Genomic DNA, 13,562 nt, shown 5'->3' on the forward strand with positions numbered 1-13,562 from the left:
TTGTTCCACTTTTTTAGCTCTCAAGAACTTTATTCAGGACAAGCTGTTAGTATGGGTGGATATTCCGGCATCTGTCATGCATTATCAATATTTTTATTTATTTTCTCCTCTGAAACTGTTGGCCAGAATTACACCAAACTTCTCGAGCATCCTGGCATGGACCTCTCAAGTTTGTTCAAAAGGTTGCACTGGACCCTTTAAGGGACTGCTAGGACTAAAGAGAAAAGCCTTTCAACAACTTTAGCTCATGAACTGTGCAATGGATTTCAACCAAACTTTGTCTGTAGCAGTCTTGTATGGACCTTTTTCAACTTGTTCGCAAATGGTTTGGCTTTGGATGCCAGACTAAAAATAGAAACAAATCTTAGACAGTACTGACACTTGTATCCCTTCTTTGTAGTGAAATTACTCCATGAAGATTTCTTTAGGTTAATTCTAGCCAGTGGCAAAGAAATACAGCCAGCGGAATTGCTGGAGTGTATGTATGCACAAACCAAGAAAACTGCAACAATAATGCTCCAAATATTTTCGATCAATTTTTATTTGGTTCCCTCAATGTAACCTTGACCTTACGCACAACTGTCCCCCTGCCTAGTATGAAACATGACAATGAGAAATTTAACAAAGATCTCATGGTACAAATAAACTTTGATAATGTGGCAGTTGACCTCAATACAATCGACACTGTTTAATAAATAGTTCTTTCATTTTTTATTAAAAGTCAAAGATAATTATATCACAATCAGAAACAAAGATGACTGACCAAGTTAAGATTGTTTTACATAAAAATGCTACTTTATTTGTCAATCAGAAGACAATCATCTATTATAAATCTGTTTCACAAAGTATGCACAAGATCTCAAAATAACTGATCGTTTCCCTGAAGCATGACTAACATTAAATATGGTGAAAAACCTTTACTTTTATGGGCTTAATTTTTTTTTCCAGAACAGCTATTTCAATCTGATATAAATTTAAGAATTTAAACTTTTGAAGATGAGAATATATCTATTGACTGGGATTCAATTTTGTACATTGACGAAACAACAAAAATTGTGCATTTTCAACATCATTGAAAAGTTACCACTTAATATATACCTCTTTACTTGTTTATACAATATCGACGTCACTTTTTCATGGCCTGTGCGCAGTCTATTACTCACAGACCCTGTCTGATCATGTCTCCTAACCCATTGCATGACTGTCAGGTAAGAACAGCACATACAACATGCAATTTCATGACATGAAAGTTCAACGTCAACCATGCCAATGGCCTCATGGCGATGATCGTGCCTTAAATGTGGCATTCTTAGCAAGGATATTCTGGATTTTTTAACGTATTCCTTTTAGTCTGTTGACTAACTTTCAAATGTGATTAATGATTTGCGATAGAATATTCGTACATGTCGACATTGCTGGAAAAAAATCATTTTGCATGTGCGGCCCGCGCCTCAAATGGAGTTAATGGAATTTCACAAATCTTTACACCAGTGACGTCTCAGCTGCGTCAAAAATGTGGTCGTGTTATGCTTTTAACACAGTCCAGTGCAATTTTTAAAATATAAGTGCCATTAGGGTGGTAACTTTTCAGTGACGTCAAGTATATATATTAACTGGCATTTGCTTTTGTAGATTGAGGCAACAACAAAATCCATGAAAATTATCCACTGCCCCCTCTAAGTGGAGTGTCCTTGCCTATAGTTTAGGGTCCTTCCTGAGACCCTTAGCTTGCTGGCGGCAAGTAAATCTGCCTTTGCGACCAGTGCAAATCAAGATCAGCCTGCACATTCATTCAGGCTGATCATGGTCTGCACTGTTTGCTATTCAGTCAGTGAATTTTTAGTATACACCCCTTCGAATGATAAATGGTATTGCCCAAATAGAATGACAGATCAGTCCATTTTAAAACTTAACCAGGCTAAAGGTTAAGCATTACAGCGCATATTCTTGCATATAACACATGGTCTTATCATCCTTCACATTTGTGAGAAATTTCAGTGTACTTCTTTCAATCATTTAAAAGATATAAATCTATTCCATGAAATTTACGTAAAATTTGTCCCACCACTAATACTTAAAAAATTTACAGTACTATCCCGCATTTTCACTGGATTTAAGCTCACATTACACAATCTTTTTCGAATGGAAAAAATCCTGTAACTGTAACAAACTGATCTATCATTTCTGTCTTTACTTATATATGAACTCCAAGGTTTCCTATTATAAAATACAAACACTGTAGCTGATGCCTTTGACATTTGATAGCTGATTTAAATATCTACAATTTTTTATACCAATATTTGCTTTAGTGATTGTCTCGAGTCAAAATCACCTTGAATAAGGCTATTGCCCATCAATAAAAGCAGCCTATCATAAGGGGCAATTTTGCAATATTTGCTGTCATATGCACAACATGTTTTTGCACTAATCAAAGAGCCCAACATATTCTACAAACTAGAACTGTCACAGGAGTGACAAATAATACCCCCACAATATGGCCTTGTCACAGAAGTATGGTAATCATAAGAAAGAAATGGCACAAGAAGGTGCAATTTAAGTTGTTTAACTTGAAGGTGAAAAAAACAAGGCAGTCTGAAAGACAGCTAAATCCCCCGCCACAGCTATGGATAGTGCAAGGGTAAACCTTTGACCTTTAGCTGTCACCTTGACCTTGAACTGACAAGGCTGACTCATGAATTCTTCACAATGTCTTGATGAGGTGATCATTTGACCAAGTTTCATGATAATCCTTCAAGGGGTTTAGGAGATACAGAGCTCAAATCTTTGACCTTGACCTTCAGCTGACATGGCTGACTCATGAGTTCTTGATGAGGTGATCATTTGACCCAAGTTTGATGAAAATCCTTCAAGGGGTTTAGGGGATACAGAGTGGACACAAAATGGAAGGCTCAAACATTTGACCATTAGTTCTGACCTTGACCTTGAGCCAGGAAGGCATACTCATAAGTTCTGCACATTGATTTGATGAGGTGATCATTTGAACCAAATTCAAAATTCCTTCAAGGGGTTTAGGAGATATAGAGTGAACACAAAATGGAAGGCTAAAACCTTTGACCTTGAGTTGTGACCTTGACTTAGAGCCGGCATGGCTGACTCATGAGTTTTGCACATAGCCTTGATGAGGTGATCATATGACCCAAGTTTCAAGTGAATCCTTCAAGGGAATTAGGAGACACAATGCAGACACAAAATGGAAGGATCAAACATTTGACCTTCAGTTGTGACTTGACCTTGAGCCAGCACGGCTGACTCATAAGTTTTGCACATCGCCTTGATGAAGTAATCATTTTACCCGAGTTTGATGAAAATCCTTCAAGGGGTTTAGAAGATATAGAGCAAACACAAAATGGAAGGATCAAACCTTTCACCCTAAGTTGTGACCTTGATCTTGAGCCGGAATGGCTGACTCATGAGATCTGCACATCGTCTTGATGAGGTGATCACTTGACCAAAGTTTTATAAAATTCCTTCATGGGGTTAAGGAGATATACAGCCAACACAAAATGGAAGGCTCAAACCTTTCACCCTAAGTTGTGACCTTGACCCTGAGCCAGAATGGCTGACTCATGGGCTCTGCACATCGTCTTGATGAGGTGATCATTAGACCCAAAGTTTTATAAAATTCCTTCAAGGGGTTTAGTAGATATAGAGCAGACACAAAATGGAAGGCTCAAAACTTTGACCTTGATTTGTGACCTTGACCTTGAGCCGACAAGGCTGACTCATGGGTTCTGCATATCGTCTTGATGAGGTGATCATTTGACCCAAGTATCATGAAAATCCTTCTAGGGGTTTAGGAGATATGGAGCAGACGAGTGTTACGGACAGACGGAAGGATGGACGGAGATCATTCCTATAACTGCCCTCCACTTGTGGCGGGGGATTAAAAAAAACAAGCCTTTCATAAGTTATTGTCCAGAAACCATGAGTTTAGCAAATTTTAAGTTTTAAACAGCCCATAATTAATTTAAATCTGTCAAGCCTTTCATGAGTTATTGTCTGGAAACCATGAGTTTGGCAAATTTTAAGTTGGAAAGCGGCCATAACTATGTCAAAAAAGGATGGTTTGGAGGCAAAGTTAAACTTAACCTGTATTTTATGATGTTACACCTGTGTACCAAAGTTTATTTAAATCTGTCAAGCCTTTCACCAGCTATTGCCTGGAAACCATGAAAACCAGCGGATGGACAGACTGACCTACAAGCTCACTCCTATATACCCCCCAAAACTTCCTATGTGAAGTTATAATAACATAACTGACTGTCATCAGCAAACCCAAAGTCCTCTCCAGTGAAACATCAGCAGGAGGACTAATAAGAGATCAGTTCTTTTTCCAACATAATATGTGTCTATTTCAGCTGATGCAGAGTCTCAATAATACAGAAGACATTTCATAATACATGTATATATCTTCAAGCTTCCATCTCCAAAACCCCATTTTTGTTTCTTGTTATATTCACTCACAGGTCCAGTAACTGAAATGGGAGGAAAATTTATATGAATATTAAAAGTTACTGTAATTTTTTTATACAAATAATAAATTATATCAGTTTATGAAAGATGATCAAATATATATTTGAGACATGAAAGAGGCGATCAAACAGTAAACTGTGCACCCTGTTATGCTGATTGATTTGGTAAACACGAAGTGAAACTGTTTAAGCTAAGTATATGCCAGCACCCCATCCCAACAACCCATTCTCCTTGCTTAAGAACCCTGTCTCTATTGAACTTGAGGATAATAAAACTGCTTGTAAGTTGGAAAGCAAGTTCTATGTTTTAGAATTAAACATACTCAGGTTACCCCTTACCATGCTGGACGTGATTGGTTTTGCCTTCGTGACCAGTGTAGATCATGATCAGCCTGCACATCTGTGCAGTCTGATCATGATCCACACTGTTCACTATTCAGCCAGTATCTTTTGGTAAGTACCCTTTTAAACAGTTAATGGTACTGTCAAAATTGGAAGTTGGACAAGTTCATTTTTAGAAATTTAGCAGAGGAAGGGTTACAGGTAATGACAAGAGGAAAAGAATAAAGCATATATACAAGATGCTATTGCTTCTATTTAGCAGTTTTCATATTGAACCTTGAAATGTTTCTGTTTTTTACCACTATAAATGTGCTTAGAAAGGAAGTAAAAACTTACAATATTATTAGTTTTATAACTTACCAATTGCGGAAGAATTTTCTCAAAATGTTCAAGACTGAGTTCATTGTCTCCATCTTTCTGAAAAAGCAAATCAAAACATTCCTAAAGCTGTACAATGCTATGTAACAGGTTCCTAAGTACCGTACTGAAGTAAGACAATAATAAATTGATTACTGTAACTGGTTCACTTAACAGTGCAGTAATACTGTTTTTGGACCATTTGACTGTGCATTATTACTGTTATTGGACTACTGAACTGTGCATTGTTACTGTTATTGGACTACTGAACTGTGCATTATTACTGTTATTGGACTACTGAACTGTGCATTGTTACTGTTATTGGACTACTGAACTGTGCATTATTACTGTTATTGGACTACTGAACTGTGCATTGTTACTGTTATTGGACTACTGAACTGTGCATTATTACTGTTATTGGACTACTGAACTGTGCATTGTTACTGTTATTGGACTACTGAACTGTGCATTATTACTGTTATTGGACTACTGAACTGTGCATTATTACTGTTATTGGACTACTGAACTGTGCATTGTTACTGTTACTGGACTACTGAACTGTGCATTATTACTGTTATTGGACTACTGAACTGTGCATTGTTACTGTTACTTTTATATGGACAGCTTGCATAATTACACATTGTCAACAACTAACAAAGTTGTATCTGGGGAGAAAATGTTTTGAACTTGAAACTAGAATGTGTCTGTAGGACACAAGGTGTGCCCCCTCCCCACACACCCCTGGTACATTTGTCACAAATAAAGGGCAATAATTCAAATGTTTGCAGTCTAAATGAGGTGAAGCCTCGACAAACATTTTATGAAAAGGATTCATTATTCTAGGCCATAATACTTTTTGAGCTATGAGCATCACAAACAAATAATCCACCATTTTGGCTATTACAAGGGCCATAACTCTGTAATAAGCCCTAAAATTCTCAAGAAGAATGCTAAGTGTGCAAGGTCACATCATGATAAAGACTCTAGCAAGGTTTCATGAATTTACATCAAACACTTTTTGAGCTAGGCACATAATTAGGTGAAAATGTGCACTTTTTTTCACTATTTCAGGGGCCATAACATTACAAATAGGGGGTGGAGCCAGCCTATAAGAGGTGTGCAAGTTAATATCATGATAAAGACTTATGCATGTTTTCAACCATTTATATCAAATACTTTTTGAACTTGGTGCGTCACAAGGTGAAAATGTGCCTTAAATTTGACTATTTCAGGGGCCATAACTCTTAATATAGGGGGCAGACCCAAACGAAAAATAGGAGGTGGGCAAATTCATATCATGATTAAGACTCATGCAAGGTTTCATGAACTTATATCAAATACTTTTTGAGCTAGGCGTGTCACAAGGTGAAAACGTGCATTTTTGACTATTTCAGGGACCATAACTCTGAAAATAGGGGGCGGAGCCAGACAAAAAATAGGAGGTGCGCAAGTTCATATCATGATAAAGACTTATGCAAGGTTTAATCAATTTACATGTAACACTTTTTGAGATAGGCGCGTCACAAGGTGAAAATGTGCATTTTTTACTATTTCAGGGGCCATAACTCTGAATATAGGGGGCGGACCCAAATGAAAAATAGGAGGTGGGCAAGTTCATATCATGATTAAGACTCGTGCAAGGTTTCATGAATTTATATCAAATACTTTTTGAGCTAGGCGTGTCACAAGGTGAAAATGTGCATTTTTGACTATTTCAGGGACCATAACTCTGAAAATAGGAGGCGGTGCCAGACAAAAAATAAAATAGGAGGTGCGCAAGTTCATATCATGATAAAGACTTATGAAAGGTTTAATCAATTTACATGTAATACTTTTTGAGATAGGCGCGTCTCAAGGTGAAAATATGCATTTTTTACTATTTCAGGGGCCATAACTCTGAAAATAGGAGGCCTACCCAAATGAAAAATAGGAGGTGCGCAAGTTCATATCATGATTAAGACTCATGCAAGGTTTCATGAATCTATAACAAATACTTTTTGAGCTAGGCGTGTCACAATGTGAAAATGTGCATTTTTTACTTTTCAGGGGCCATAACTCTGAAAATAGGTAGCGGAGACAGACAAAAAATAGGAGGTGCGCAAGTTCATATCATGTTTAAGACTCATGCAAGGTTTCACCAATTTATTTCAAAAACTTTTTGAGCTAGGCACATCACAAACTTCGGATGAAAGGACGGATTGACGAGACCAAATCTATAAGCCCCCACCACTCATGAGGGGGGTGGGGGGAGGCACAACAAATATGATTAATGTTCCTCAACAATTGTAGAGGTGACATAGGCTTTGTAAAGGAGTCTTGTTTTTCACAGAATTAAACATAATATCAAAATCTCAATTACAATAGGGGTCATCTACTAGTCATGTCAGTTTAGACGTTTCTGGTCAAGTGATTCTCAAGGATCGAGAGCGGCTTGCATGTTCTTGCCCCTCAGAAATGCCCCTGTGGCCTTAACCTTTATCAACTGACCCAAAAATCAATAAGGGTCAGCTACTCTGATGCAATCACCCTATAAAGCTTCAACACTCTGAGTCAAGTGGTTCTAAAGTTATTGATCGAAAATGGTTTTCCATGTTCTGGTCCTGTGACCTTGACCTGTGATCAAGTGACCCCAAAAACGTTACAGGTCATCTACTTTTCATGTTTAATTAGCCTATCTGGCCCCTGTGACCTTGACCTCTGATCAAGTGACAACAAAATCTAATGGAGTCTTCTACCTGACATTTCCAATCATCCTATGAAGTTTCAAGCTTCTGGGTCACATGCTTCTGAAGTTATTGATAGGAAATGGTTTTCCATGGGTCTGGTCCCTGTAGCCTTGACTTTTGATGGAGTGATCCCAATATGCCTTTAAGGAGGTAGGTTACCTTGTTACAAGGGTAAATTCAAATTAGTTGAACCGCAGCATTTTTTTGAATTTCATCTAATATGAAGTTTTAACTGCTACAATCTCAATTTCGTTTGTCTCTGTCCCTTCTAGTTCAGTTTTTATCAAGGTTTGAAGAACATGACCCTCCAAAGGTATTTCACATTGAAAGAAGAAGGAAAATACGGATATTTAACACTTTTCAGTGTATTTTAGTTTCATTGATATCCGTAGAAGTCTGCATAATTGATAATTTTACTAGAATGCACGTTAGCTTTCTAATATCGGCTTAAAATGTGTATGTCGCGGGGCTCGTGTTTCCATGGTAACGCATTTTCTCTCATTTTTAAACAACTATGAATAAAAATGCGAGTTTTCGACGACTTAAAGTGCCATTCTGTTAATGACCGGCATGGAATATTTGGTAATATTATTAGCAAAATACCAAGCACTTTACATGGTACCCTATTTTTCGTAAAGTTTAAAGTAACCATGGTAACAGAGACGTTTAAAATAGCTTATATCTTGCTTTTTGTCGTAATTTCTTATAAAAAGATATTGAATAAGATTATCTTTCTAGTTAATGTATCTTTAAAACATATTATTTCTAACATAAATTATATTTTCGTGTTATTTGCATTTATTCAAACAAATTTCACAGCTTAGAATACTTACAGCAGTACCCCTCGTCTGGCATTTTTTATGGAAAAATCGTTCAGCATGCTGCTATTATTCTCATGGATATTGTTGAAATGAAAATTAAAAGCCGAAGCTGTGTTTCTTAAATAGACCAATGTCAACGCTTTTGAATTTTACATTTAGATACATAGGTCACGGGCTTCGTTTCCATGGTAACATCAATTTAATTCAAGAAACCACAATTTTCTATTGAAATTTGAACAATTTTAGATCTAAATTCTAGTATATAAGTAACAAATTATCAACGGAACCTGAAAAACAGGTATTACAAATCAAACTGCTAGATTTTTTTATTTGAAAATGGCCGTAATAAGTAACCTTTCACCCAACTATATTCCAAATAACATTGGCTATCTTCGTCCATTTTCTTACATTCCGCATAACATTTCAATATAACTACATAAAAGAAGCAAAATATTGATTATTATTCAGAGCAATAGACTCATAAGAAATATTTAAGCAAATAATGGTTATTTGAAAATAGTTAAAATAAAGAAAATGCACAGAATTACGTACTTTCAAGATAAAAGCTGTTAATTTTGCGCTGTAACTGACACGTAACGTCATGACGTCAATGACGTCATTTTAAGACAGCATTGTTTTGAAGCGTTTCTGCGGCAATTTATTCATTATTTCTGCATTATTAAGCCATAAAGCAACAGATCGAAGACAGGTTCATGATTTGTTTTCAGAAGAATGAATATACAAACACATTTAGTTTGTCGTAAAAGTCGTCGTAAATCGTCACGTTAGCTTCCGGTTGGACATGCGCACATACAAATATGAAGGTAACCTACCTCCTTAAGGATGACTACCCGTAATAGGCCTCAATTTCACCAAAAGTGTACATACAACTTGATAATGTAAACTTTGAAAATGTCAAACGATAGAAATAAGGTGCATATTGACAAGTTATATAGTGACAGAAGTTCTCAAAAATTTCCTTAAGATTATCTCCCCTGATAATTTTGGTTTTTCAAGAGTTATCTTCCCTGAAAACTAGAAAAAAATAATTTTCTCCTTTTCCCTACGGTGAATTTTAGATTTCTTTTTGATATTTGTATCAGAATCATATAATGCAGCTTTCTACCTCAAATTTTTCTCGAAACTCAAGCTCAGATTCTCATAATCAAAGAAATTATATATTTCCCATAGGCATCAATGTTAATTTCAATACTGATTATCTCCCCCAAAAATGATAAAATTCGAAAAATCTCTCGGTGAAACGTTTTTAATTTTGAATATCTTTAAAGTGACCAAATTTCATTAAAATATTACCATCCAGTTACAAGATATGAAATATGGCTATTACACCATGTTATCCTTAAATGATAGCTAGATGTACTTGGATGAAAAACTTTAACTAAGGTGTGATGCCAATGCCAACTCCAATGCCAGGATGATTAGAATAGCTTGAACTATCATTTAAATAGTCGAGCTAGAAACATCAGGCGGGATGCAGAGGCATGGATGGATCATGTGGTGACTATCAAAAATTATTGGTTGGTGGTGGAAAAGTGGGGGTGGGGTGTATAAATGAAGTATATAAATGAAGTATATGACCTTCTGTTGATGGTAAACTGGTTAGTATTTTTAGGCAAAAACTATTTCAAATTTTTAATACATCCAATCCTTAAAAAGTTACTCAACCTTGATTCACTGCATCATGTAACAGCTGATTTTATAGTCGTTTTTTCAAATATAAAAACTTCCTAATCTGGTTCCGTGGTCACAACATAATCCTTCAAACTGCATTTTACCACCATGTCATACTAATTTATTACCAATCAACAGATTAACTGTAAAATGATCATATATCCCAGTCTTAACCTTTAGCCTGCTTGCAGCAAGTGATTTTACCTTTGCAACCAATGCAGACCAAGGTCAGCACTGTTCGCTATTCTGTCAGTAAATTTTCATGGAACACCCCTTCAAATAAAAAATGGTACTGTCCAAATTGAATGGACAAATTCATTATAGGAATTTAGCAGGGTAAGGGTTAAATAAAGGTAGTGGACCCATAATAACAATTGACAAATTATGTCTTCTTCATATACAATTTCAGCTTTTCCCTTTTTTTACAAAAAGTTATGTGTGCAACTTAAGGTATTGGACCCGTAACAGAGTACCTCCTTTCTGAAGAGTATTCAATTCCTACCATAAACCTACTCTGACTGCAATTTTCAATAGGGCTTAGGTTCAAACCCCACAGGGACCAAACATTTTTTTCCCATATTTTCCCTTTTTTCTAGTAAGTTTTTACTTCTTTCAAGACTAATTATGGATGAATTGTACAAAAATGGAAAATTGTCATTTTATAAGCGATTTCTTGCTGTTCAAAGTGAATTTACCTCTTAATCAGGAGAGGTAGAGTTAGACATCTTTAAAAATACTGAGTTACATGCGGTAAAAGTTCTCTATTTTGCCTTCATTCTTCAGATTACATATTGTGGAAGAAATGTAGGAAGGTTTTACTTCTGCCCCAAGGTTATTTTTTAATGAAGTGAGCAAAATTCAAAACAGACCCACAGGACTTGACCTTAATTTTTCTGTGTTGGAGTTAGAATTCTGTCTCATTATATCTGTTTACTTGAGGCACCCTAGAAAAAAATGATATTTACAGTTTTATTTTGTGTTTTAAAATTGTTTAGCAATAGTTTGATGTTTCTTTTATTAAAATTAATGCTGTAATGAATTCTCTGCAAACGTTTTAGATAGTGGCCATCACATTGAAATTTGTCTCTACTTGAGCTTGAGGAAATACCATAAATTATACAAAATTTACAAAAAACTGCACAGTAAAATTTGTTTAAAATTAGCAACACAGTGCCAAACATGGTCAACCTTAAGAATATACCAAGCAAATGCCATTTTTAAAACATTACTATTAGGGGTCCAATACCTTACGCTTCTTTACGTTAGAAGGAATGCTGAATTACCAAACAAGAATAGGTAATCACATAGAGACTGCGTATTACCAAACAAGATTAGGTAATCACATAGAGACTGCGTATTACCAAACAAGATTAGGTAATCACATAGAGACTGCGTATTACCAAACAAGATTAGGTAATCACATAGAGACTGCGTATTACCAAACAAGAATAGGTAATCACATAGAGACTGCGTATTACCAAACAAGAATAGGTAATCACATAGAGACTGTGTAGTGTCATTACTCGGTCTACTACCTTAAATGCAATGCGAGTGCACGTGACTAATTGAAGCCTTTCTACATAGCACTAGCTTACAAACAAAAGCTTTAGTAAAATTTTCAAAGTTGAAAATGGGGCATAATTTTGCTAAAATGTAAGCCAGAGTTACAAACTTGCCAGATGCATGGAGAACCTCAAAACATTAGTCTATTAATTTCTGAGAAGCATGCTAACATGCAAACTTTAACAAGATTTGTATTTTAAAAAGGGGCACTATTTTGACAAAGTAAAAGCTAGAGTTAAGTAACTTGGCACATGAAGTCATCCTACATGCCGCAGACATGCGTGAAAAGTTTCAAATAGTTGAGCTAACTTTTAAATGTCAACAAATTACAATGGACAAAAAATCATAAATTTTCTTCTCCAATCAGATTTTTGATGCCACTTTCTGATGGCACAGAATTTAATTAAGCCTTAATTACATGGAAAATGACATGCCTTTAATACTGAAGCTTACACGATGCTTAACCTTTACACTGCTGGCAGCAAGTGGTCTTGCCTATGCCACTAGTGCAGACCACTTAGATTATAGTCTACGCTGTTTGCTATTCAGTCAGTAAATTTTCAGTGAAGACCCCTTGAGTAATAAATGGTAAAGCCCAAATTGAATGAACCAGCCAAGCCCATTTTAGAGGTTTAGCAAGCTAAAGGCTAAAAAGAAATGCAATTTTTTACCTTGGCTTGTCTGACTGTTCTTCCAACAGCTTCTGAAACAATCAAATTTGATTAATGAGAACCTAACTTATAATCTACACAATTAAAACAATCTTTTTGAAAATACTTGCAAAATATTAAAATTGCCATAATTACATCAAAATAATAGCAAGAATAATTATAACAAGAGCACCGCCAAGCGGGGCAATATACGCCCGAAGGGTTCCATCAGAGGATGGGAGCAAAATTTAAAGAACTTGACTGTTGAAGCCCAAAGGACAGGAACAAAAAGAAGAAATTCAAAAAAAATTCTAAGTCCACAAAACAATTCTTACCAGGTAAAGTTATGTCAAAATACATCTAAAATTTGGATGTACCATCCATGTTGTACCACAGAAAAGTGGTCTCGGTTTTTCCCTATGGCCAATAATAAAAAAAGTTTTAAAATAGGCTGTTTATAGTTACAAACAAGAGTGCCAGAATGTCACAATATATGCCCGTCACAGCAAATTTCTTTACACTAGCACCTGTATTTGCAAATGGAATTTTAATTTTGTGGTTGTTTTTTCTTAATGCACAAAAAAAAAATCCTTACCAGGTAGAGATACCTTAAAATACACCTAAAATTTGAAAGTAACTTCTATGTTGTACCACAGAAAAGTGGTCTTGGATTTTCCCTACGGTCAATTTTAAAAAAGTTACAATGTAAGTTATTTATAGTAACAACTAAGGGAAGTTAATCTTTAAAAATAAAAATCCAAAAAAAATTGAAAGTCCACACAAAAATCTTACCAGGTAGAGATACGGTAGGTCAAAATACACCTCAGAATTGGATGTAACATGCATGTTGTACTACAGAAAAGTGATCTCGATTTTTCCCTACGACTAGTAACGAAAAAGCTACAATATAAGCTACTT

The 13,562-nt window shown here is 35.7% G+C and overlaps 1 protein-coding gene across 2 annotated transcripts in view; it reads right to left on the reverse strand.

The window, feature by feature from the left end:
• Nucleotides 1–694: 694 nt before the first annotated feature.
• The window catches only part of LOC123563765 (centromere protein X-like), a 41,914-nt gene continuing 29,046 nt past the window's right edge, over nucleotides 695–13,562 (reverse strand). The window contains exons 4-6 of one of the 2 annotated variants that reach the window (XM_053535641.1): nucleotides 12,666–12,694; nucleotides 5,196–5,252; nucleotides 695–4,496 (exon numbers count right to left, since the gene is read on the reverse strand). In XM_053535641.1, the coding sequence (XP_053391616.1) occupies nucleotides 4,482–4,496; nucleotides 5,196–5,252; nucleotides 12,666–12,694 (101 nt within the window). In that variant the 3' untranslated portion in view covers nucleotides 695–4,481. Of the gene's footprint in view, nucleotides 4,497–5,195; nucleotides 5,253–12,665; nucleotides 12,698–13,562 lie in introns of both variants that reach the window. The other variant, XM_053535635.1, reaches the window with a different exon arrangement.

The sequence above is a fragment of the Mercenaria mercenaria genome, chromosome 2, assembly GCF_021730395.1.
Source record: "Mercenaria mercenaria strain notata chromosome 2, MADL_Memer_1, whole genome shotgun sequence".
NCBI lineage: Eukaryota > Metazoa > Mollusca > Bivalvia > Venerida > Veneridae > Mercenaria > Mercenaria mercenaria.